The 27,158-nt window shown below is 35.0% G+C and overlaps 1 protein-coding gene across 13 annotated transcripts; it reads left to right on the top strand.

The window, feature by feature from the left end:
* The first annotated feature begins 28 nt into the window (after positions 1-28).
* LOC140151173 (uncharacterized) lies at positions 29-25,992 on the top strand. 13 transcript variants are annotated; one of them, XM_072173409.1, is made up of 19 exons: positions 41-421; positions 697-950; positions 3,563-3,674; positions 5,900-6,147; positions 8,543-8,660; positions 10,186-10,203; positions 12,518-12,676; positions 13,526-13,677; positions 14,766-14,928; positions 16,404-16,436; positions 17,710-17,778; positions 18,314-18,346; positions 20,039-20,077; positions 21,451-21,522; positions 22,354-22,425; positions 22,856-22,927; positions 24,190-24,285; positions 24,624-24,770; positions 25,261-25,992. In XM_072173409.1, the coding sequence occupies exons 2-19, from the start codon at positions 804-806 to the stop codon at positions 25,581-25,583; spliced, it is 2,073 nt and encodes a 690-aa protein (XP_072029510.1). In that variant the 5' UTR covers positions 41-421; positions 697-803; the 3' UTR covers positions 25,584-25,992. The 13 variants fall into 13 exon arrangements, with proteins under 13 accessions (XP_072029521.1, XP_072029511.1, XP_072029517.1 ...); XM_072173407.1 differs by having other exon boundaries at positions 49-421; positions 18,314-18,382; positions 20,006-20,077; XM_072173410.1 differs by lacking the exon at positions 22,856-22,927 and having other exon boundaries at positions 32-421; positions 18,314-18,382; positions 20,006-20,077.
* The last annotated feature ends 1,166 nt before the right edge of the window (positions 25,993-27,158 follow it).

Genomic DNA, 27,158 nt, shown 5'->3' with positions numbered 1-27,158 from the left:
TATTGAATTGTGTTGCGTTCTGAGCAATGTCGTAGCTATATTGAGCAAGTGGTATAGCTGTCTCGACGTTTTTAGAAGAGTAATAAAAATAGAAAGGTTAGAACGAAAGGAAAATAGGAAAAATAAGAAATAAACAGGTGAAATCCACCCAGATATTGTCAATAAGCACCCGACAGGTGATGTACAATGTGCCGAAGAAATCGTTCCTATTCTGTCTACATAGTCCAAGGTCGGATCCATGCATATGAAATCGAGGGATAACACGACTACTAATTTGATGATAGTAAAGTATGACCCTACGCAACTAATAATGTTCATCAAGTGTATATTATATTATTTTTTTTATTTTGTCTGCCTCTACATGACTACCCACTATTTCTTTCAGTTGAAACAACGTCTACGCCAGAAACTACAACACCTGGTAGGTATCACTTGTCAGGAATATTTAAATCATTTGTATAATGTACCGGTTTACAAGATCACATTAAAAAATTTGCTTCTAAATGGGCCAGGTTCCTTGCAAATGTGATTATGTCTGTCCAACATCAAAATGACAAAGGAATTGAATTGAATTGAAATTGAGATAATAATTGTTAGTAGTTACAATTAATGACAAACAAAATAATGTAATGCACATGGTGCAATTAATAATAATCATAGTAACTTGATTTGTAATAATTTATTTCCATCTTTTAGAAATCTGCCGTGACCAGATAGAAATATATGTAAAACAGAGTACTGAGTTCACAATTGACTTCAGCACACTTCAGAGTGAAACGCACGCATATCCATTTACATTTGAAATGGATGAAACACCAACTTTGAGTGGTGTTGAGGTTGTCGCCCCACCGGACTCGCCCCGACACATGGTTTGTGCGTATACATTCGCTGGTCGTGAACTTAATGGAGAAGTGATATTGAATCCAGAGCCAGTATGTACGGAAAACATGGTACGTTTCGGTATTGTATGCACTACTTTTTGCTTTGAAAAACCAATGTGCACCGGCTGTGTTCTGATATCCTGACGCTACTTATTTCTGTCAACAATTGTATGCTTCCATCGATTTCATGAGTCATTGTCCGCAACCACACATGTTACATGATAATTGTGAAGTGTGAGGTCAAAAGTCCTACAATGTCATGGGGGTCAACAATTACATAGGATTATGAGGGCACTTACACAATCATAATTATGCATTTGGGTACCGTGAAAATGTCCAGCAAATAACATAGCACGATGATGCCACTTGCACACTTATGTTGAAATTAGCCAGTGTCAATAGGGTGGTGATCACAGATCAAAAGTCAATATTTTGTTTGTTTTGTATGACACTGACTTCCATCAAAATGCGTAACTACCTCTCAATCTATGGAAACCGTAGCACAAACAATATGGAAATCGTAGCACATTAAGCTCTTTCTTTCTTTCTTTCTTTCTTTCTTTCTTTCTTTCTTTCTTTCTTTCTTTCTTTCTTTCTTTCTTTCTTTCTTTCTTTCTTTCTTTCTTTCTTTCTTTCTTTCTTTCTTTCTTTCTTTCTTTCTTTCTTTCTTTCTTCTATTTTATGTATGAAATATGTATCCATATCAAATATATATAATCAAGTTAAGTGTTAATTAATCTAGATAAGGACCATACCGTCGATGGAAGAAGGTGGTCAGCAAAATTCACTCATCGTTCACATTCCTATGATAAACTCATTCTCCCGATGCAGTAAAAAATTCACATTGTTTCTACCTAAAAAACAAAAACAAAAAACCATTATGAATAATTTCATTTGTTAATTTTTGACAATTTTTCCGCCCTTTTTTAAAATAATTCTTTTGGTCCCCTTCTTCTTCTGCCGCCCTTCCTTTTAGCAGCCCCCTACTTTTACCCCGCCCAAACCTCCCTAATATAGGCGCATGAGCATATTTATGGGTCGACTCCACCCTGACATTTTTTTAGTTAAGCCGTTAAAACATTGGAAGTATATGTGCTATATTAAAAGTTAGCCTAATTCAGCCTATAAGACCCAAACTTATAACCCATGGCCACATACATCTATATTCCATCTCTAGTGTCAAAATATCCAAGCAACCTGAATTAGTTCATTCAGCATAATTATATAAGTATAAATATTATTTTCAATCTAGAAACACTGTATTTTTAAAAATCAAAACACATTGAGTAAGTGTTTCTTGTCAAATAAACTTGACTTTTATTTGAATTATAATTTGAATTTTAATACAATTAATTAATCCATTATAGTTCAATCCATTTTGAATGTTATTGTACCAGTAGGCCTTTTTACTTTTGACTGCAAACTGCTATTAAACTAGAAACACTAATGAACTTGTTAAAAACTAATTGAGGTTTACTGTTGGATATTTTGAAATAGATTGAATCATCATTCATGAAAGCTTTTTAATATTTTTGCCAAAATCCGGACGATACTGTATAAATTTGAATTGGATATTTTAAATTTTCCATGATTTTTGACTCGGTTTTAGGAATATAAATATTTGATAATTTGTCATAAAATTTGTATTATATCTCGAATTTCAATTTTAAAAAATCAAAATTATTTGATATCAGAAGGACATTCATCGTATTCAGAATGCAATTCGATATATATGATGTACTCTCAGGTCCCAAGAAATACCGTGCAAACATTACTATCCGATTTCTTAATGGCTGTCCGCAGGCATTTGAAACATCACTTTTTGACCTAAAAATTAGGAAAAACTAGAAACATTGCAAATCCATGTTTTCATGAAAAAAAGAAATGTGTTTGTTATATACTGACAAAAATGGATGTGAAAATATTGATATCTTAGAAGTGCCACATGTCTTTGTTCTTAAGAGTGTGTTTCGGAAGCGTTTAATTCACAAAAGGTTTTGTATAATATAATCTAGAAACACTTGAAATGTTTAATGCCCACCATTGATGTTGGTATACCTAAAGGCAGTCAGGGACTTCATGTGAAACAAAATCACCGACCCCTTCTTCCGAGATTGTTTAAAATCGAGTGGTGGTCAGCTTGAATTTCCCTTTTAAACCAGATCTTTGCATGACACCGTAGCCGATGTGTGTATGTGTGCCTGTTTGTTTCTTTTTTTTCGTTTTCACCTATTTCTGATCATTATGATTAACTATAAAATGTACATTTAAAGCCATATTATAACATTTGCTCAGGAGAACGCCCTCCAAAAAATGATTAATTTCTGGTTTTTACACGATTGTAATATACTTAACTCAATAAAGATACTCTGCAAAAATCAAGTCTTTAGGAGCTGTAGTTTTGTCAAAATCCGAGATTTTGAATAAAACGACGGAACCGGCGGCGTTTTATTATTACGATGGAAATATTAGTCGAACACGTATGCACAGTACGTACACGGCGTGCGGGATACACTTACACACACACGCCGATGATCGTATCGTATTACAACCGCGGGACTAACAGTAAAAGCTAACATTATATGGAAAATAAAAACCAATCTATTTTTACAGAAATTTTATAATATGGCTTTAAGCAATATACGTTAACAAAACCATGCATTTCTTTGTTTTGCCCATAGTTTTTTGATGATTTGGTAGAAGACGTATATAAGATTGAAATAATTTTTGACGACTACGCAGAATTTAAGGATTCTGCTGAAATTCCTTTCGCAATTCTTGTGTATGGATGTTGTGAGTATATCTGTAATCGTAATATACATCTACATAGATCAGTAAAACTGTTATTAATACAAAGATTTTGACACCACCTTTAGAGGTCAACTAGTGGTGACTAGACTAAGAAAGGGAGAGATAGAGATGCAGAGAGGGAGAGAGATTAGGAGAGAAAGTCACACACAAGATGTATGATTGGGTGATTATTGAGATCATTTCAAATCGCCCTGTATTCAAGATTTCTTTATTATTCATGATGTAAAGGGTCAACTTTGTTTTGTCTCTATCATAATACATTATTAACTAAAATTAATGAGAACATTTAAAATATACATTTTCCAATTTAGCTTTTCATCGATTGGAGCTCCAATGAATTCGGTCTTGGTTAAGCAGATCATATTGTATTATAGGCCAGTCAAAATTAAGGGAAATAAAGAGTTAAGCAACTACTAATTGCAACAGAATCCATTTAGTCACCATTGATTTCAGAAAAGCTTATTAAACAATTAAAGCCTCAAAAGACCCGGAAAATCCAAGTCGTGACATATCAATGTATTGCTCTCATCATAAAGATTCAGAAAATGTATAGTTTGACCTGCCTCCGACATAAAGATCTTGAGCTATCAGGCAATAAGGTCAAAGGTCAAATTTTGGGGTCCACAGGTGTCCATAATTGAAAGATGTTCCAACATTATTATCAATTTATAAGCGCTCTTTTAGCAAAATGACAAAACAGGCGAAATTAGTCACTTTTTGCACAAGATTTTGCAATTTAAAGAGAATAGGCCGTTGCTCATTCTAGTGACGCTAGTGTATGGACAATATAAGTGTGCTTTTTCATTTAAAAGGACATTTCGTGATCTACAGCATCCCCCCACACTTTTCTCAAAAAAAGTTGAGATTTTTATATCACTGGAAACCTCTGGCTACATAATGTTTATATACAAAAAAATTTTTGCAGGTTATTTTGTTTAGCAAAGATTACAACACATTGTCTATGGAGCAGTGTAATACACATAATCATGCATAACTCGCAAACGCAAAATCGGAATCGACTGAAATTTTGGTATTAAGCTTTTTTCGTGGATATGTACTGAAAAATGTCATAAAAAGAGGATGCTAGGATCACGAAATACTCCTTTAATGACATCAAATTTGACAAATACTGTAAGGAACACTTGAGGTTTTGACTTTTAAAACCTACATTTTGGTCAAAAAATTTGCTTGAATAGGTAGTTTTCAACAGATTTACCACATTCGCCTTGCTATAACAATGAATTGCGTTATCTGTTGATCTAGTGACGAAAAGTGTTTTTAGGGGGGAGTGTTAGCTTTTGTTTGATATAAAAATTGTGATTGGATGAAAGGAACACTTGATGTTTCGACATAAACCAATCAAAGAGGCCCATTTTCAGCTAGAAGCTCCACAGCTCCCACATTGCTATGCACTCAACTGAGTAGTGTAATCAAAGACTGTAGTGGAGACATTCACTGGTTGTTGTTATTTGCTTGGAAGCTCTAGGACGAAAATGTGTGCTCAGGTATATCGAAGTACTAGGTTGAAACTGTGCGCATGATGGTTTATAAGAGAATCGTCTTTGTATAGAAACCTTTCCATATGTTTTAATCCAATCGGTCTCAAATTGTTCCTTTGGTTAAAATAAATTAAATTGAGACCATTTGCAGTGTTTGGGATGTTTTGTTACATTATAGTAACATCACAAAATTGATCATGGTCAACAGGGCTCAATTGATTTGGATTATTTTTGACCATGTTACCAAGGTTACCATGTTTTTGTAAGCGGAGCAATCTGAGATGCTTTTTGAATTTTTGTCCCCGGTGGAATCCAAATTTTGATATTTGACCTTTCCCCCTATAAGAATTGTACATTGGTCAAACTATACTTTTTCTGAACCCTTATGACGAGAGGAATACATTGGTATGGTTTTAACAACACCGACCAATTCTAAAATAGCATCACATGCATGAGGGTCCATTTTGGAATTATTGCAAATTAGGCACTGTTCTACAACTTGGGTGATTTCATAATTTGACTAATGTAATGTAATATTTGTAGCGTTATACGTAATGTGCTACGATTTTTTACCAAGTACCATAACATTAGGCCTAGTATTGCTTTCATGAAAAGTTTATATGATCTTCTTTATTGACGAAGTTAAAATTAGATACAATGTCGTTATAGCATATAATTATATTGGTCGCTTTTTAATGTTTCTTGCAGACTATTGTGTTGAAAATATTCAACGGTATTTGGACGAGTACCAATTTACGAAAGACCTGACACAAGGGAACCCAATCGACTTACAGTACGACTTCACCACTGTAGAAAATGCGGAGGAAGTAGTTGTAGAAGCTACCATCTCGAAGTTAGAAATAGTTTTGGAACCTTCAGACATCACTTTTACCTTCAAAGTATGCTATGCCCGCGGTGTTAATGAGGATTTTAATGAATGTTACGACAACAAAAATGTAAGCAATTCCACTGTCCTATTCTATTTTGTGTTTAATGTTCATACAACCTGTTCATGAATGGCCAAGTGGTCCAAAAACGTGTAAGACAAACGTGCAAGGTTACACGTATAATCGTTTTTGATATAACGTATAACACGTTTTTTTTGGTCCACTTACCCATTCATAGCTGCTGCACATCGTCCGCGCTAGGTAAAGAATTATTTTGTATCGCCATCAACGCACGTGTCTTTATAAACTGCTCGCCGGCCGCTGAGAGTAGCTTTCATTATAATACAAGGTTATATTTGTACTCCTCGCTCGGTGAGCGATTGGTCATGTTGATTAAATACCAATCATTGGCTAAAAACCAATCGCTAATCGAGTAGAGATGCAGCTATGAATATATACAGGGTTAAACCTATTGTCACTGTATTGTTGAAGGTCTAGTCTTTCAATGGTCTGTAAACTCAGGGATAATAAATCAACACATTCCTCTGTTTCATATTAAGATGAATTTGTTTAATTCATAGTTATAATGAAAATATACTGATGGTGTAGATTCTTTTGATATGATTATATTCTCAAACAGTTGATTACATCACTTTTTTTGGTCAATTTAAAAAACCTTTTGGTGGAATTGCAGTTAAATATAATGTGTTGAAAGAATATGATAATCGTATTTTAGTGAATTGAACTTCCAGTCAGTGTATTGAAAACAAAAGCGTGACAACAAATCGAATTTTCTTGTGTTGGCAACGTTAAAGAGGGTAATGAGAATGCGCAGATCGTAAAATTAGTCATTTCATAAACGCCACATTCGTAATGGGGAAGAAATGTGTATTTTTTTATCATAACCGGTGGTGTGCTAAGCCTGATCTCGAACAAACTCGCCACGCATGGCTGTTGAAGAACTGGTGGATTGGCCTTACTATCATGGCAATTTTTGACACGAAGATACATTTTTGAGTTGTGACTTTTTCAACTATGAGGACCAAGAATCTGCAGTCAGGACAAGTATTTAAATGGAGATCCAGGATGGTTCAAGATTGGAAGAGAGCTGAGACAGGGCTGCATATTGTCACCAAACCTGTTTAACATTAATTCAGAAGACATCGTGAGAGAAGTTATGGACGTGAAAAACTTACTGGTGGAGTCAAATTTGTATCAGTATCACAAATCTACGCTATGCTATTGATACCACCCTAATATGCAGCAGTAGCCAGGAACTGCTGGCCCCTTTGAAATGCATCAAGAAAGCCAGTGAGGAGAAAGCGCTTCTTCTAAATGCCAAGAAGACTAAAGTAAAGGTCATTTATAGAAATGGAACTGGGGAGGACTTTTTGATAGGTGGTCAAACGATTGAGGAGGTTAAACAATTTGAATACCTGGGTTCAATGATAGACAACAAAGGTGATAGCACATCTGAGATCAAAAAAAAAAGGTTAGCTATGGCAAGGACTACAACTCAGAGTATATTAAAAAGATCTGGAAGAGTGGTTTATCAATCAACCTCAAGGTACGGTTACTTCGTGCAACTGTATTCTCAATTGATACATACCATGCATACGAATCCTGGGCAATGACAAAGAATGACAGGAAGAAGATAAAGGCATTTTAGATGTGGTGATGTGGTGCTATAAGAGGCTGTTGTCTTGTTGACACCTGGGTCTTGAATAATATTGGCACAGGCTCAAACATCAGAAAGTCCATCATTGAGTGGAAATTGCGCTACTTTGGCCACATTGTAAGAAAGGATGGTGGAGTTAAGAAGCAGATTCTTAAGGGAACTATGGAAGACCATCGTGGAAGTGGACGCCCATCAACATCTTTGATAAATGATGTGAAAAATGTTTCATCACACGGAATGTACGGTGCAACACGTTTGGCGTTTGATAGAAGTAGATGGCGTACTCTTGTGAAGACCACAGCAGCGCAATCCTGCGCCATCTTACCCAGAGAGAGAGAGAGACCTTTTTACAAAAGTTGATATTTTTTGCAGTGTGTGTATGTATGTTTCTGAAGTGGGTTGAAAAAACTTTGCTTCGCAAGTGCTACTCTGGTTGTTGCCAAGTATGACTCTGTCAGTGCAATGATTTGGACTAACACCATTTCGAGACTGTGAAACAACCACGTCACCGATTCACCCGTCAATCATTCATCCTGTTCATTTTGCTTATTATATTATTTGTATAATATTTATTCATGAATACAAGTCCAGTTATAATTATGTTAAAAGTGTTCTATATACGGTCTTTATTGGCAGGATTTCGTTCCACTGATAAGGAAAGTTTATCGTTGCTTATCATATTATTTGTATAATGCCGCTTTGGTAGCTCAAATGTTTTTTCTCTATTGAATACAAGTCCAGTTATAATTATGTTAAAAGTGTTCTATATACGGTCTTTATTGGCAGGATTTCGTTCCACTGATAAGGAAAGTTTATCGTGGAATTCGAGTTTCAATAACCATTGAAGACAATCCGTCGGACGCTGAAAATGTCATTGTTACCATAGTTCCATATGGGTGCGCCGGTAAGTAGGCCTTTTAATCAAGTTTACTTCGAAAAATTTCAAAATGATAGTAATCGCTTGTACATCTAAAACGAGTAAATCATCAAAGCTATCCAATTTTTAATAGAAAGAACCAGTTGTAAAGCACTTAGTAAATAAACAGACATAAAAATAGTCTTCGAAGTAAACTTGATAAAGCTAAAGATGTGTACTTAAAGTGTATAGCCTACAGCTGAGAGGAAAAATTGACCATCGTTTGAAAATGTCCACCTTTCGTGTTGAAGATATACATGAAGTTCCATAAAAAACCTAACCTATTTTTAAACCTAAATCTTCTACATTTGGTGTAACCCCATATAGTCCAAAACAATGAAGTTCGATTGTAATGGATTTCAGACTTTATACTAGTAGAAAATCCATTTGAAACATTCACAACTTAAAAGAAAAAAGAAAAAACCTACCTTTTTGTATTTGCACGTGTATTTCAATGGGACATTTATTTAGCGGTGTGCCCCCTTCGAAGGCTCTTTTTTTGAATGGAGACTAAAATTGGATATTTGTTGAAATTCAGTCAACATTGAAGTCGGCGTTTGCTCAAGTCATGTTTATTTCGATTGAAATTGATTGTTTAGAAATTAGTGTGTATAGTTGTAAATCATATTAGATGTAAATGGTGCTTTTTAAAATTCCGCCAGAGGGCTTCAAAGTATTGAGATATGTGAACAAAATAAGATTTCTACGATTTTAATTGACCTGGTTTGAAGGTTATAAATCTGCACGGGTCATTAAACCCTCACAAAGCTTGTTTTATTAAGCTGGGGTAAATATTACAAAAAATTAAATACAAGACCAATTCAATGATTATCAACGTTACAACATTCTTTTATTTCAAGAAAATTTGAGCATTTATAAATAAAACTAGATAAAATATCCTGTTATCAAAACAAGATCAAGATTAACGTGGTTAGGTGTATTAAACCATTAAAAAGATGTTTAATTAACAGAATACTCCATGATACATCGGATGATAAAGAGTTTTTTATTTATTTGGCATTATGTTTCCTAAATACGTATCTCAGGCTTCCCTAAATATCACTATTTTGGGATAATGAGGACCGTTCCATGAATTGCGACAGACGAAACTGCTATGTACATACGGCTTTCGCGTGAACAACGCGAAGACGGGCAAAGCTAAATCGCGTACACGCGGAGGCACACAACGCTGGCTTGATTGTTAGACACGCATGATCGAACGATCGGCCCTCATGAATAATGCAATAATTCATAGCATACAATGTACGAGGCCTGCTGGAATATAGTCTGCATTAGTCTATGGCTATACTGTCTTCACCTCCGTGGCAGTGACGTCAGCGCGTTGAGATAGCTGTTTCGCGTGTGCGTGTGTACTACGGTGCTTTAAGCAAACGCTAGCGAATTGACGCTGCGCCAATAAAATGCGTCACTGCCACATCTGTACAAAAACTGGTTTAGTAGGCCAAATTGTGACTTATTGTCCTCTCTCTCTCTCTCGCTCTTTCTTTAACAGAAAAAATCAAAGAAAAAGGTAAGTAGGTCCTACTTAAAGAAGGTTTATAGTGCAGGCCTAGATGCCGAGCCTGGTCTAGATGTGATCACGTTTTGGATGTCAAAGAGCTTGACTTGATAAGCGGATGTAGGGCAAGTATGTTTATTCCAAAAGGGACATAAATGTGACATGAACTGTGGTACTTCTCCTCGCAATTATGCCCCTTTTACTTCATTGGTGGCTGGGGAACAACTTTCCCAAAGTAGGAATATGGACACTCAACTAAATTCAACCACATATCACTCAGAACGCTACTGACCACCCTTTGTTGCTATGTATAGTCGTGCTGAGTGTCGATCATGTTGAAAACAACATTTTCTGAGATACACCTTTTTATTTTGAAATTAATTTTCTCTGTCAAATACAAAGCACTAATTATGCAAAGGTCTTCAAATTGGTTCACAAAATTTGCGTTGACAAGTTGTTCTCACTATGAAAGATGTTTTAATAGGCATATTAGATGTTGATTATTGTCATTATCATAATGTTGTTCTTCAGGAGAAAGGGTTTATTTATAACGCAAGATGTAATAAAAACAAATTGAACATTGGTGTTAAATGTATGATTTATGGTTTTTGTCTGACATTTACTGAAAAATGGTCATTATTTCATATAATTTGGCAGAGAAAATTAATTTTAACGTGAAAGGATGTAACTCAAAAATGGGTCATTTCCACAGCGAATTTGATCGCTTCCAGTGCTTACTTAAATGACTTATAGTGGGCCTTATATAACTATAGCCAGTGAGTCATTAGCATTCTGAGTGATATGGAGTGATATTACCATATAGAGAAAAATAAATACCTCTGAGCAACATGACTGTATAATCAAGTGAGAAATAACATTCAAAAACATGTTTTAATAATCTGCTGCAAATATTCTAATATAATGTTATTAAAGTGTTGGCAAAATATTTTGACAAATTTTTAAATTGTAGTGTGTTTTCATAAAAAAATGTATTAAAACGTTTTCTTGACATTTATATAACCCGACATTTAATGTTATTAAAACCTTTTTACCTAAACCAAAACCCAAATTATAACCAGTTTTTAACGTTTTAAAAACGTTTTTGTGTTTGCTTGGTACTCTGCAAGTGGTAAGACCGATCACGACCTAATAAGGTTTTGGTTTGTGAAAAAAAACCAAAAAAAACCAAAAAACACTTAATGACAATTTTATTGACTTATTCTTCAATTTTATACAATTCCATATAACCAGGGTATTTAAAATGGAGAAAATCGTTTGGACTCATACACATGCTGAAAATTCTTCAGTGAGATCATATATAAATGTTAATAAAATCAAAAAATTATATGTGCTAATTGCACTGTGAAAGTAAAGAGATCACAAACGATTTTTTTTCTCGCAAGTTTCAACGTACATTTAGTAAATGAAAATTTCGTTCCAAAAAGGGACAACTCCAAAGGCTGTTTTTTGTAAAAAACAAAACAAAACAAAACAAAACAAAAACAAAACTTAATTATGGAGAACCTTCAGCGACGTGTTGTTTACATTACGAGAAAATTAATCGGGCTGACATCGTATGTGTTCAGACCCCGAGGGTCGCTCCCATTGTGGCCTGTACACCATCCGCGATAATCAACTTTTGAAAAGCACCCTAAACAATTATTAAACCCTTGGCTAAAACGATACCCTAAACCGGCAACACGCGCCTGTTTTCACACCCTAAGCAGGGATTTTATTCCTTGCATCAAATTTCATACCCTAAATTTCATTTCCGCGTATTACTAATTGCAATTTTGCTACCCTTTTTTGCAATTTTTCATGTTTTTGACACCCTAAACACGATACGCGCGTATCGTGCCTACCCACGAAAAACTACGCTTTTTACGCGTTTTTATTATCGCGGATGGTGTACAGGCCACAATGGAAGTGAACCCCCGGGAAATGCCTATACGAAAGCCGAGGTAACCCATTTGGATGTGTTGATAAAATTATTGATTAATACAATATCATGTAGGCCTATTATACCGTTTCCATTCTTTATTATTTTGTCCAAGTATCATTTGAGGACATTATTGTAAAAAGTTGTTTAACGTTTTTAGAATTGCAAATTATACCGAGTCTGTTTTAGGGCGAGGTTTTGTAAATTCTAATTTCATTAATACTTCTGATCTCACTTCATGATTTTTTTTGATAATGATAAAAAACATCTCCGGCAAGTCGATTTTGCTAATATGATTACGTCTTGAAACCCTCGCTATACTTCATAAATGTCCCGGTTAGTGGCTTTAAAGAGTATGTAGTTAATTTATTTCGTTGAAATATGCAGAGACCTCGACAACAACCACGATGATCCCGACAGCAACAACGCCAGCTCCATGTGAAACAATCACGAATGTAAACTATGCTATTTATGAATATTCTGTTACCCATGGCAGACCCCAAGCAAGTAACGTGTTTGTACCAGACGTTTCCGATCTGAGGCAAGGTATGCATCTGCTTATTTTATCAAGTGTTTCCTTTAAATTACTTGTAAATTAAGATAACAAATAAATGCTTCAGGCATTTATACATATTTATTCACCACAAGAACCAATTATAATGAGACAAATTAAACGGAATCATCAGAAATTAATAGGGTGATTACATAACTGATACATACTTAAACCATATTTTGAACTTGTTCTCAAAATGACAAAAAAAAAGACTTAGGCAATTATCGTAGCAAGGTGACGATATGCAGCTGCTTCAAGATTTGGTTCCCACGATCAAATATGTCACGTGTCATTTCAAAAGGAGATACTTTTGGGCAGGATCGTAAATGGAGCCCGGGGGTGATTTTTTCACAATTTGGGTTTGTTGCGAATTTGTGATGTTATTATTGTTTAAAATATTGTCTGGTAGTTTGAGACCGAAATATCACTGGCATATTGTATTTTTTGAGACATTTTTCAAGGTAATTACTACTCTCAACATTGTCAATAATATTTTAAAAGGCCGATATCTCAATTTCCAATTTTATAATACCATAACTTACGAGCTCAATATCTTCGCTCAGGAATGTCCGATTTCATTGGAGAAAACGGCGTTGTAGAGTAAAATATCTCCATAGTTAAGATATTTAAAACCTCAAAATTAAAAACCTGCCCAAAAGTGTATCCTTTTGACATGACAAGATGTTATAAGTAAATAACTAAGCAATAAATAAATACATTCAAGATGAAGAATAAAAATATTATTAAATATTATAGACGGTTCTACAAACTATGATGGTAAAGTTTATATACCAACTGACTAATTTGTTTAATGAATTATTTTATTTATTGAATGTGTGTAGGTGACAGGTGTATGGCATTTTTATTCATGCCGTTAATCGACCTTCTGGAGATAGAGTTTTCAGCAGACATTGATATTAATTCAATGACAGTGCAGGTGCAAGCATTCACCCTTTCGCTGACAGAGTACCGAATATCCGGAACGGCTGTAGACGTTAGTATCAAATGATTTTACACCGTATCAAAACAAATACACAAAGCAACACAAGAACATTAATATCAACAAAACAAAGGAAAGTGAGAATGACAAAAATTTGAGAAATATGTAAAATGAAGATATTTCAAAAATAGAAACATCCAAAATAAGCTTCTTCTTTTTTATATAATAATACTGCTATTATACAGAGTGTCACAGAAAAATTAACTGGTGAATTGTTTTGAACATAAGTTAAACTTTTCAAAAACCAAGAAAGACATGATTAGACATGATTAAGTTATGAGCATGTAATGTGCAATATATTTACTATGCTCAATGTCTTTTTCTTTTCTTTTTTGTTTAAAGTTCAAACTTTTGCATTCAATGTTCATGGCAACATTTGAAGCAACATTTTGTCCGATAAAAAGCTTACTAGCTTCAATTTCTCAATGCTGTGCACGTTATATTTTCAAATTCCAAAGGGCATTTGAGCCAAGATCAAGTGCTTACAACTTTACATGTGGTTTTTGATATCATGCAACATTATGCTGGAGTTTTAAAAGATTTCAAGTTTGCATTACAATTTCTTGGAAATATTCTAAAACATTGATGTGTGAGTAAACGTTAACTTTATAGCCAGCTGGAATTCTTTATGCAATACTTCTTTATGCAATAATTAGATTAACATTAAACGAAAAAGTACCGAGCATCATCTTACATGAACGCTTTAATTTCTAATGTCGTGCAGCATTTTTACATTTAAACAAAACCTAATATAAAGCCCATCGGCATGTTAACCACTAGTGTGTAATGTGTATTGTGTTGAATGATCTTTCTTTCAAACTTGGAATGACATGAATTGGCGCATTCGTTATGTAATCGCTTATTTTTTCGCAATCAGTCAACCGATTCTAGTAAAATAAACCATAAAACTGTAGAATAAGATGGGCTACACGGTAATTGTTCATGTCCAAATTCATTCAACCGGTATATTTTATTAGACACTCCGTATATACGAGTAAACAATAGGGCCTATTGTTTTGATATTGGTGGTAAGTTACCAGTATAATTATTACTAAAAGGTTATTTCATATTTTCTTTAACAGACGCTTTTCGACGGCGTAGGTGACGACACATTGTATATACTTCCTAGTCAACTCGACAAGTTTAAAAGAACGATATCTCTGAATGTTTGTATCCTGGATATAGATATGGATCCACCGCGAAGGGATCCAACTATAACAATGAAGTTCAAAGCATGCGCCCATGGTACGTAACCACAATAACTGAAGTGTGTTTTACTCTCTATCTTTTAATTCTGATTTTTTTAACGCTTAATCATATATTTGCGCCGATCGCTTTATATTCCACATTTCCTCTTCTTGTACTCTTAATAATGTGACGATGAAAAAAGAAACAAGTTCAATTGAAACCAACAATAAAAAGCAAAGATGAATCTCGGAATATTAATACCGTATCTGATGCCAGGGCAAAATATTGACAAGGTACGATTGTGGAGAACGGGTAAAATTAGGGAGCAGTCGGAAACACGATTTTTAGGGAAGTGGGAGTAACAAAAGTCGTTTTCAGGAAAAAGAGGGGCACTGAATAATTTATGAAGAAGCCAGAGAAATATGAGCGAACACAAAAGTATGAACACGAAATGTTTCATCAAAAAAGTGTGAATAGGGCCTACTTTCATTCTCCTACGCCTTAAAGGAAGGTGACTTGATATATTTGGAATATAAAATTCTTAAACACCTACATATAACATAAAATGTCACCCCTTTCAAATGTTCATGCAAAAAGAGCGCGCAAATGTTCCTTCTAAATGTGACTAATCCTTCTGGAATTACGGACATTTATACACCGTGGAAGTCCATAGTGCTTTTAATGATGATCACCATCCTCATGTAATAAATTAATATCAAATGAGCGATCCTATTTTTCCCATTAACATATTGAAATTAGGAGTCCAAATCGGTGTATTTCCGAAGATATCATCAAAAACTGTTGAATAAGTCTCAAACGTGGTATACCACACAGTCGAGACTAATTCAAAAGTTTTTTTATGATTTCTCCGGAAGTATACCGATTTGGAACGCTTAATTTCAATATGATAATGAGAAAAATAATTTATGAGCTTTCGCCTGATACCAAAATCTGCATTTTGATGGGGGTAAAGTGGGGGGGGGGGAGGCTGCCAATCAGGTTACCTACCTTTAATATGTACTTTTTTTGTGAGTGAAAGGTAATCTTGCTTTCTTAATATAAAAACTAGCGTGATTCCTACTATAAAAACGTCAAGAAATCAACAGACTACTTGGTGATAATTCATTCTTTCTTTCTTTCTTTCTTTCTTTCTTTCTTTCTTTAGTTACGTCTTCTAACTTTCATTGTTGTCAATGGTGAATTATCTATTATAGTTCTTCACACGGGCGGACATAAGTGAGTTAAATAAATACCGGTAATAAGCGACTTATAACCGGTAAAAGTGACTTATTACCTGTAATAAGTGACTTAATGTCCGACCGTGTGGACACGACTTAAAAAATACTTTAAGATGGATAAGTGTCAGTTGAGTCCGACACTTCAACATAATTGTTAAATTCAAGTGGCATGAAGGTTGAACTGTGTAATCGTGCAGGCCAGAAAGACTTACATCAGTGTTTGACCAAATTGAGTTTATGTTAACACAATTACACTTATAGTGTGCATAATCATTTTTTTTATTTTTTTCGCAGAATGCGTGATGCCTACAACACCTCAAACATCAGGTAATATAGATACATTCGATTTGGTTACAATATTGCTTGTTAACAAAACAATCACAATGGATTAGTATTATTTTCTAAAATGGCTCCATATGTGGAGTCATCTGACTCCCTTGAAGAGTCATAATTTATTGACTCCACCAAAGAGTCACCGTTGATTACTCTGCACAGTGGTGCGCAGTGGATGGACTCTGCCTCTAGAGTAACATTGTCTCCATTTATAGAGTCACCCAGTGAGGTAACATAATGTGAACAATTCATAACAGTTACGAAATTTAGGCTTAATATAATTAGCTTTACCTCACCGTCAGTTTAAAAATAACTCAAGTTAAGAGTCCCATGATTTAGGTTTCACATTATTCCAAATGTTTTATATGGCTTTGCAGTACCATTCCAATTTACATCTGTTTTGAAGAATATCGCGACAAGTATGATACTCACTTTGATGTAGTATCGTAAAACCTCGTCTACAGGCATATAGACAAGCATATATGCGACGGCGAACCTGGTGAAAATTAATGTTTATTTATATAATTCCCGTCGATCATGCCACTGTTTTTCCGTGTTATAATAGAGTGCTTTTGATGAAAGCTAAATTAATCCAGGCGCCATCCATCGACAAAATTAGATCGTTATGGTGTTTTAGCAAATAAATTATCGATACAAGCATATACAAACAAGTACTATTGTAAGACCAATCTATTGCATTGGGATATTTACTGTTGCTTTGTTTTAATATAGCCTTCATCAAAATCACTCTATATGCTTGTAGATGATGTTTTACTTCCATCGTTTAAACAAGGGCGATCAATATTTTGAGTGCTTACGTGAGCAGATCACCATGCTACCATCGTCATATGTCATCGGGGATATACTAATGTTTTCATTGGACATACTAAGACGCTTGTATTTACACTCAAATGACTTTAAATAATAATTGAACCTATCTTTTGTGCCCATTTTAATGCAAACAAGTAGGGTTTGGGAGTAGAAGCCCACCAAAGCTTTCTACAGTAAAATACACGCTTTTACTTTAAACTTGGTGGTTGGGTTATAATGTTCATTTCCCTTAATATTCAGCTGAAAAAAATGACATATTACATTAAGCCAAAATTTTTGTATCACTGGATAGAGGAGACAAATAGCCACACATTTGTAGCAAATAGCATATAATGTTTACTGTAGAACAATAAGAAACAACGCTCTTTCGTAGTTTCAAAATTTGCCTCCATATGACGAGGGTTAAATATCATCCACGTTTCCCTTCTTTTCACAGTTGAAACGACCACTGGAGGTGAAAGGACAACAGGTACGGGTGGAAAGAGTACAACTCCGTCGGGACCAGGTAAGTTTGAGTTTCCGGAAATAATAATAAGTAGGATCGATCTGACGAGACATTTGTTTTGTTTTAATGACCCAAAAATATCATCAAAAGCTTGATGATATTTTTTTAAGTTCTTCCAAAAATCGAAAGATTTAAAAGAAAATGTTTTAATATATCTCATTTTAGGGAGAGTCCGTGCCTTCCTCTTTTCGGACATTTTGCTTAAATAAAGCTATTTATTTCTTATAGGAACTGAGGCAGCCACTGATCACATTTATATTGCCCTTTGTAACGAAAGTTTTATATTTCTCAATATGTTTTCCGCTCCAACTTGCCTTAATTACCATAAAATAGCGAGCAGCAAAGACATCTAACGGACCGTCAGGTATACACGAGATGGTAGAAAAAGACACTCAGACAAATAGCCACACATTTGTAGCAAATAGCATATAATGTTTACTGTAGAACAATAAGAAACAACGCTCTTTCGTAGTTTCAAAATTTGCCTCCATATGACGAGGGTTAAGTATCATCCACGTTTCCCTTCTTTTCACAGGTGAAACGACGACTGGAGGTGAAAGGACAACAGGTACGGGTGGAAAGAGTACAACTCCGTCGGGACCAGGTAAGTTTCAGTTTCCGGAAATAATAATAAGTAGGATCGATATCTGTTGAGACATTTGTTTTGTTTCAATGACCTAAAGCTATCACCAAAAGTTATGCCAAAAATTAGATGTATTTACTTGCATATAGCTAACAACAAATATCACCAAAATGAAAAAAATCTAGATCCTGTTGCAGTTGAAAACAGGTGTTTTAAAAATCTTTTAATATACATATCCCCTTAAGGAGAGTCCGAGCCTTCCTCGTTTTGGACATTTTGGCTTAAATAAAGCTGATAATTTCCTATAGGAACTGAGTCGAGGCAACCATTTGTCACATTTATATTGCCATATGTAATGCAGTCATTGAATTATGACAAATAATAGACCAAAACAAAACGAAAACGAAAGTTTTATGTTTCCTAATATTTGATCACAAACACTGCTAGCACAAGTTCCCAGCTAGCCAAAATACGTTTTTATAACGTTAAAACCCCGTTTCACTTTGGTTTTGAAAACGTTTCAATATTACATTTTAAAAACGAAAAAGTGTGGAGTTTTGAATACGCTTTATTAACGTTTTCATGTAACGTTTTAAAAACGTCATTATAACGTTAAAAAACATATCAGTTTGGTTATGAATGCGTTTCAATATTACGTTTTAAAAACGTAAAATGTGGCGTTTTTCAAGCGTTTAAAACGCCATTATAACGTTAAAAATGGGAGGGTTTGTGTTACCTGTGGGCCTTTGCGGAACAACAATGTAACGAACATGGGAGTTTGTTTAAATACATTTTTGTTAAGTATCGAAAAACAATTTAACAATAATTCTTTACCGTACTTCTGCAGCAAACGATGCGACGTTATGGTTACATCCGTACATGATCCGTATAATGTTTTGTGATTGGAGTCCAGGCGCAAACTCTGTAGTAAAACATGAAGCCGTGTGTGGTTATACATCAGCCATGGCCGATAAATTTACACATTAATAGCTAACGTATGACCCCAACAGCTCCATGTTCCTATAGGCCATTGTTAAGTTTCTTCTTACTGGCTGCAGGCTGCAACATCAATATATGTTTTATGTTTCCTAATATTTGATCACAAACACCGCTAGCACAAGTTCCGCTCCGACTTGCCTTAATTACCATAAAATAGTGAGCAGTCAAGACCTCTAATGGACCGTCAGGTATACACGAGATGGTAGAAAAAGACACTGGTCTGAGATGATAGGTACATGCATAGGTGTTATCAGCAGGGTAGATACAGAATTTGAAAGTGTCGCAGAGGGATGAAATCTGAGATAACTAGAAACTGTCCTTAGTTTACTTTAAATATTAAAAAATGGATTTTTGACGTTGATAAGATTGAGAAACCACCAAATCACTCCACGTTTTATGTACTAGAGAAATGCGATTAAAATAGTCCACAGCTTATTTGAGCGATATTACGTTGGGACTGTTTGCACTAAATTTGGTATCACTGGATGGGGGAGACCAATAGCTACACATTTGTAGCAAATATATTAATAGTATAAATATGATGTTGACTATAGAAAAATAAGAAACAACGCTCTTTCGTAGTTTCAAAATTTGCCTCCCTATGACGAGGGTTAAATATCATCCACGTTTCCCTTCTTTTCACAGGTGAAACGACGACTGAAAGTGAAAGGACAACAGGTGGTACGGGTGGAAAGACTACAACTCCGTCGGGACCAGGTAAGTTTCAGTTTCCGGAAATAATAATAAGTAGGATCGATATCTGTCGAGACATTTGTTTTGTTTTAATGACCCAAAACTTTGCACTAATTTTGGTATCACTGGATAGAGGAGACCAATCGCTACTCATTTGTAGCAAATATATTAATAGTATAATTATCATGTTGACTATAGAACAATAAGAAACAACGCTCTTTCGTAGCTTCAGATTCAGATCAGATTAAATTTATTTCAAATTCATGGCCCGTAGGCCAAATTACATGAAATATTACATTTTGCATTGTTCACATTAAAAGACATAAAAACATATAAAATAAACATAAAAACACCATAAAATTACTCAAAAAATTAATTGCACTTGTTGAGGCTAAATTTCATACTCACACTCATATAGCCCACATACACTACATCTCCACACACACACACCTTACAAACACCCACACCCCAACTATCATCCTCCATATACACAACCCCACACACCACAGATGTACAAGAATTTAATTTATAAAACAGTACTTAATAAATAACATAAGAAACTATTTCACATAAATTGGACCAGCCAAATTATAAGGACAAATTGAATACATCAAGATAAAAATACTGTCATACAATCACAGTTAAAACACACCAGTTGAATATGAACATGATGAGATGCACTAATTAAGTAGATGAGTGAGATAGGGTATTGAGCTGTTTCCATATCTTTTTGTTTTGGTTCTGGGGACCTAATACTTATTGCACTGTCTAAGGGTCATATTGTGTTTCCTCAATTTCACTCCATATCACGAGGGTTAAATATTATCCACGTTTCCCTTCTTTTACACAGGTGAAACGACGACTGCAGAATGAAAGGACAACAGGTGGTACGGGTGGAAAGACTACAACTCCGTCCCAGGTAAGTTTCAGTTTCCGGAAATAATAATAAGAAAGATCGATATCTGTCGAGACATTTGTTTTGTTTTAATGACCCAAAACTATCACCAAAAGCTTGATATTTTTATTGAAAGTGTCGCAGAGGGATGAAATCTGAGATAACTAGAAACTGTCCTTAGTTTACTTTAAATATTAAAAAATGGATTTTTGACGTTGATAAGATTGAGAAACCACCAAATCACTCCACGTTTTATGTACTAGAGAAATGCGATTAAAATAGTCCACAGCTTATTTGAGCGATATTACGTTGGGACTGTTTGCACTAAATTTGGTATCACTGGATGGGGAGACCAATAGCTACACATTTGTAGCAAATATATTAATAGTATAAATATGATGTTGACTATAGAAAAATAAGAAACAACGCTCTTTCGTAGTTTCAAAATTTGCCTCCATATGACGAGGGTTAAATATCATCCACGTTTCCCTTCTTTTCACAGGTGAAACGACGACTGAAAGTGAAAGGACAACAGGTGGTACGGGTGGAAAGACTACAACTCCGTCGGGACCAGGTAAGTTTCAGTTTCCGGAAATAATAATAAGTAGGATCGATATCTGTCGAGACATTTGTTTTGTTTTAATGACCCAAAACTTTGCACTAATTTTGGTATCACTGGATAGAGGAGACCAATCGCTACTCATTTGTAGCAAATATATTAATAGTATAATTATCATGTTGACTATAGAACAATAAGAAACAACGCTCTTTCGTAGCTTCAGATTCAGATTCAGATTAAATTTATTTCAAATTCGTGGCCCGTAGGCCAAATTACATGAAATATTACATTTTGCATTGTTCACATTAAAAGACATAAAAAACATATAAAATAAACATAAAAACACCATAAAATTACTCAAAGAAATTAATTGCACTTGTTGAGGCTAAATTTCATACTCACACTCATATAGCCCACATACACCTACATCTCCACACACACACCTTACAAACACCCACACCCCAACTATCATCCCTCCATATACACACCCCCACACACCACAGATGTACTAAAGAATTTAATTTATAAAACAGTACTTAATAAATAACATAACAAAATATTGCACATAAATTGGACCAGCCAAATTATAAGGGACAAATTGAATACATCAAGATAAAAATACTGTCATACAATCACAGTTAAAACACACCAGTTGAATATGAACATGATGAGATGCACTAATTAAGTAGATGAGTGAGATAGGGTATGGAGCTGTTTCCATATCTTTTTGTTTTGGTTCTGGGGACCTAATACTTATTGCACTGTCTAAGGGTCATATTGTGTTTCCTCAATTTCACTCCATATCACGAGGGTTAAATATTATCCACGTTTCCCTTCTTTTCACAGGTGAAACGACGACTGCAGGTGAAAGGACAACAGGTGGTACGGGTGGAAAGACTACAACTCCGTCGGGACCAGGTAAGTTTCAGTTTCCGGAAATAATAATAAGAAAGATCGATATCTGTCGAGACATTTGTTTTGTTTTAATGACCCAAAACTATCACCAAAAGCTTGATAATTTTACTGACAACTGAAAATCAATCAAGTTCGTCCAAAAATCGGAAGATTTTTTAAAAATGTTTTAATATACATCTCACTTTAGGGAGAGTCTCTGCCTTCCTCTTTTCGGACATTTTTGCTTAAATAAAGCTATTTATTTCTTACAGGAGCTGAGGCAATATAAGATTGCGCACCACCAAAGCACTCCACGGTTTATGTGGTACCAAATACAATTATAGTATATGATGTTGACTCTAGAAAAATAAGAAACAACCATCTTTCGTAGTTTCAAAATTTGCCTCCATATGGCGAGGGTTAAATATCATCCACGTTTTTCTTCTTTTCACAGGTGAAACGACGACTGAAGGTGAAATGACAACAGGTGGTACGGGTGGAAAGACTACAACTCCGTCGGGACCAGGTAAGTTTCAGTTTCCGGAAATAATAATAAGTAGGATCGATATCTGTCGAGACATTTGTTTTGTTTCAATGACCCAAAGCTATCACCAAAAGCTTGATATTTTTACTGACAACCGATCTTGAATATCAGTCAAGTTCGGCCAAAAATTAGATGTATTTACTTGCATATAGCTAAAAACAAATATCACCAAAATGCAAAATCTAGGTCCTGTTGTAGTTGAAAACAAGTTTTTAAAAAAAAATCTTTTAATATACATCTCAGGTTTAATAAGGAGAGTCCGAGCCTTCCTCTTTTTGGACATGTTTGCTTAAATAAAGCTGCTTATTTCTTATAGGAACTGAGTCAAGGCAACCACTGGTCACATTTATATTGCCATATGTATTTCAGTCAATAAATAATGACAAATAATAGACCTAAAAAACAAACAAAAAAACAAAGGAAAGTTTTATTTTTCTCAATATAATATTTGATCACAACCACCGCTAGTACAGGTTCCGCTCCGACTTGCCTTAATTACCATAAAATAGCGAGCAACCAATACCTCGAATGGACTGTCAGGTATACACGAGGTGGTAGACAAAGAAACCCTATGAGATGTTATCACCCGGGTAGAATTTGAAAGTGTCACAGAGGGATGAAATCTGAGATGACTAGAAATATGTGGATTTTTGACGTTTATAAGATTGCGCACCACCAAATCACTCCACGTTTTATGTACCAGAGAAATGAGATTAAAATAGTCAACCACTTATTTGAGCTTCTTGCAGCTCATTTTCTTCCGACAAGTGTCTACATTAAGACATTTGAGAAAAGGTCCAGTTTTATTATTTTATAGAAAAGTTTTGGCAACGTCCGGTATTGAAAATTTAGTGCTTTTTTAAATGTTAAATTTGCACCTTTTCCTTTGCGGCAAAATGGCAAAAATGTATGGGGTTTGGGAGTTGATAAAGCCCACCAAAGCTTTCTACAGTAAAACACGATTTTACTTTAAACTTTGTGGTTAGGTTGAAATAGACATTTCCCTTCATATTTAGCTGAAAATTTGCTCATATTATAACGTCATAGCGATATTACGTGGGGAATGTTTGCACTTATTTTGGTATCACTCTATGGTGGAGACCCAAAGCTACACATTTGTAGCAAATATAATAGTATAATGATGTTTACTATAGAACAATAAGAAGCAATCATCTTTCGTAGTTTCAAAATTTGCCTCCATTTGACGAGTGTTAAATATCATCCACATGTCCTTCTTTTCACAGTTGAAACGACGACTGGAGATGGAGGTAATGAGTTTACAACTTATCCTTCCACGGGTGGAAAGACTACTGCAGGAGAACAAACTACGCCAGAATCAGGTGAGTTTGAGTTGCCAGAAATAATATTTGTGGTAAGGCAAGTTTCCAGCTAAAATTTACGTCCATCACCTGTACCGTCAAATATCGGGGTATGGGGGATCGGGAGTTGGTGAATCCACGATTTTAATTTAAACTTGGTGGCTAGGTTAAAATAGACACTTCCTTTCGTATTTAGCTGACAATCTGCTCGCATTACGACGTCATACCTGGGAATGTTTGCACTTATTTTGGTATCACTACAGGTTTACTACAGAGCCCCTCCCCTTGTTTTAAAATTTGCCTCAAAATGCTCGATAGGACAAGGGTTACATTTCATAAACATGTCGTTCTTTTCACAGTTTCGACGACAATTGGAGGTGGAAGGACTACAAGTGACATGTTTACATCTTCTCCTTCAACGGGTGGAAAGACTACAATAGGAGATCTGACTACTTATTCAACGGTTTCAGGAACTACACCGACAGAGCAAACTACGCCAGAACCAGGTGAGTTTTAGTTTACAGAAATAATATTCATGGTAAGGCAAACTTTCAAGTAAGATTTTATTTTGTTTTAATCACACACAAATATTTCCAAACGCATGAAATATGTGATAAAATATGAAATTATTGTCAAAATCTTGAAAATCATTCCAGTTCGGTTAAATAATCACCAAAATGTAAAATATGGATCGGTCGAGTCTGTAGAACATATTTTTAAATTATCTTGTAATGAATATCCACCTTTAGGCCATTCGGAGCCTTCGTCGTTTTTTGTATAAATTGACAGTGGTGCCGTTTTTTATGGCCCTCCCAAAAAAACCAAACAAACACTATTATCATTTAACATGTCAGAGCTATTTTGTTGTAGTTCTTGCACGGTTTTCACCAAGCTGTCATTATTTGTTTACTGCATGTATCACATGCTCGTCTTCTTCATTTTATGCTCACCTGACGTATTACTTCTTGTTCAAATTCAAATTCTTGCATTATTTAGAAACCTGCCAGCCGGAATATACGACGGTTATCATTGACATCGACGACTGCATCAGTGACTATTCTTTGAACGTCAGCTTGTGCAAAGGGTATTGTGAATCACATACCGAGTTCATTGCCGAACGTGGTATCCTTAATGATGTATGTGAATGTTGCAAACCTTCGGACACCGAAATGAAACGTGTCCAGGTGGATTGTGACAATACAAGCAAGAAAACATACGAATACCAATCGGCAGTAACTTGCGACTGTTCAGCGTGCGTCTACGACAGTTTCGATAAAGAGTCACTCCCGTCAATAGAAAACCCGTTTCCGGGTCTGTAACCGGATGAAATCTGTGACCGGATGAAAAATCTCTGCTGGATTACATATTTTCAGGGATTCCCCAACAGATCACAGATATTTGTCTTCTAGTGAATAGTTTAAAATGCATGTTTCTTTCTAATATTTTTTGAATACAAAATATAATATGCTTCTTAAATTACCTGCGACCACAAAGGATGTCATAACGTTAAAAATTAAGTTTCACTTGCTTCCACATATTTAAGTGTCATAATTCCTGTATCATTTAATATTGGTGTAAAAAGTAACATTAAATAACACTTGGTATACGGTAGTTTAATTCGATACACACAACTAAATTGTTCACTTATGTGTTCTTTCGACACGACGACGCTGTGTATTTTTCAAACTGACGTGGATTGGTTTTATTGATCTGAGTTGTCACATGATGAGCCAGTTCATAGACCAATGGTAGCTGTTACTCATTATTGAAATATTGTTTTGCTAATCCTCAAATATATTAAATAAATTTCTCATCTTATTAGTGTTTTAGTATAAATGAATTGTGTTCAAATATACACCCGAGATTTATCATATTATCAACATTAATTAATGTAGCACATTTAGAAAACACCCACAGCTGACCAAGAATTGCTGTTAATAGTAACCCGCTTACTACGGTTTGGTTTCCACTTTAACGCTTAAAGTGGAAGCCGCACTTTTGGTTCCTTAGGGAATTAGTCAAGGTTAAAATTTGTCCATGTAAATTCTGTTTTGCATGTCATCAAAATAACATGTGTAAGTCGATTCTTCTGTGGCGAACTGCTCAAACGGGGCTAGCTATTTAAACGTTCGGAACGGAACATTGTGTAGGCATTATACGCAATTATAGCATATTCAACCCATCGTGGGACGTTTTTCAACCAAATTCAGGCTACCGGGCGATCATGCATATCACGCTATCACGATTGACCAACAGCCTGGATTTGTTTGAAAAACGTCCCACGATGGGCTGAATCAGCTTTTGTTTTTTATAGTAGCAGAGTATATTCATGTGTCTTACCATTAATTGTAAATATATCAATGTAACGTGATATTGAAATCATTCATCAATGTATTGTGCAAATAACAGCACTTTAACTTTGAAATAAAGCCTTTACCCAGTGTCGGGCAATATCATGTTTTGTTTTACAATTGTTGTCAGTAATAATGACCACAAATGATGGGCATAACCCTAACAATTAAGTTTCACTTGTTTCAGCGTTTGAGCAGAACGAATAAGAACCCGGAGCGGTTAACATAAAGTATAAATTATTTGTATTATTACTACGAGTACTAACATAAAAGCAATGAAATGATAATAATAAAGGAAGGGATTTTAAAACGCAGAACAGGAATCATACTTTTCATATAATATGCAAAGGAAAAAGTGACTGAAGTTTTGGTTTATTCTGAATATTTCTGGTGCGAAGCCCATGGATACCATTATCAAATATAACAGATTAAAAGATAAGTAAGGGAAAAGGAGTAAATATTTTTTTTCTATTATCACCAAAGGCCCCGAAAATATATTAACCAGCAGACAGCAGGCCAAACCATGGCAAACATATAAAGACA

The sequence above is a fragment of the Amphiura filiformis genome, chromosome 4, assembly GCF_039555335.1.
Source record: "Amphiura filiformis chromosome 4, Afil_fr2py, whole genome shotgun sequence".
NCBI classification, from domain to species: domain Eukaryota; kingdom Metazoa; phylum Echinodermata; class Ophiuroidea; order Amphilepidida; family Amphiuridae; genus Amphiura; species Amphiura filiformis.
Note: the sequence above shows the minus strand (reverse complement) of the source record. Positions and strands in the feature narration are given on the sequence as shown.

What these genes read in the sequence shown, in the direction of transcription:
- LOC140151173 (XM_072173407.1), top strand. Translation starts at nt 804, where the DNA reads ATGGATGAAACACCAACTTTGAGTGGTGTTGAGGTTGTCGCCCCACCG. An exon ending in GTTCAAAGCATGCGCCCATG is followed by an intron (nt 14,929 to 16,403) that starts GTACGTAACCAC and finishes TTTTTTTCGCAG; the next exon opens with AATGCGTGATGCCTACAACA. An exon ending in TACAACTCCGTCGGGACCAG is followed by an intron (nt 21,523 to 22,353) that starts GTAAGTTTCAGT and finishes TTCTTTTCACAG; the next exon opens with GTGAAACGACGACTGCAGGT.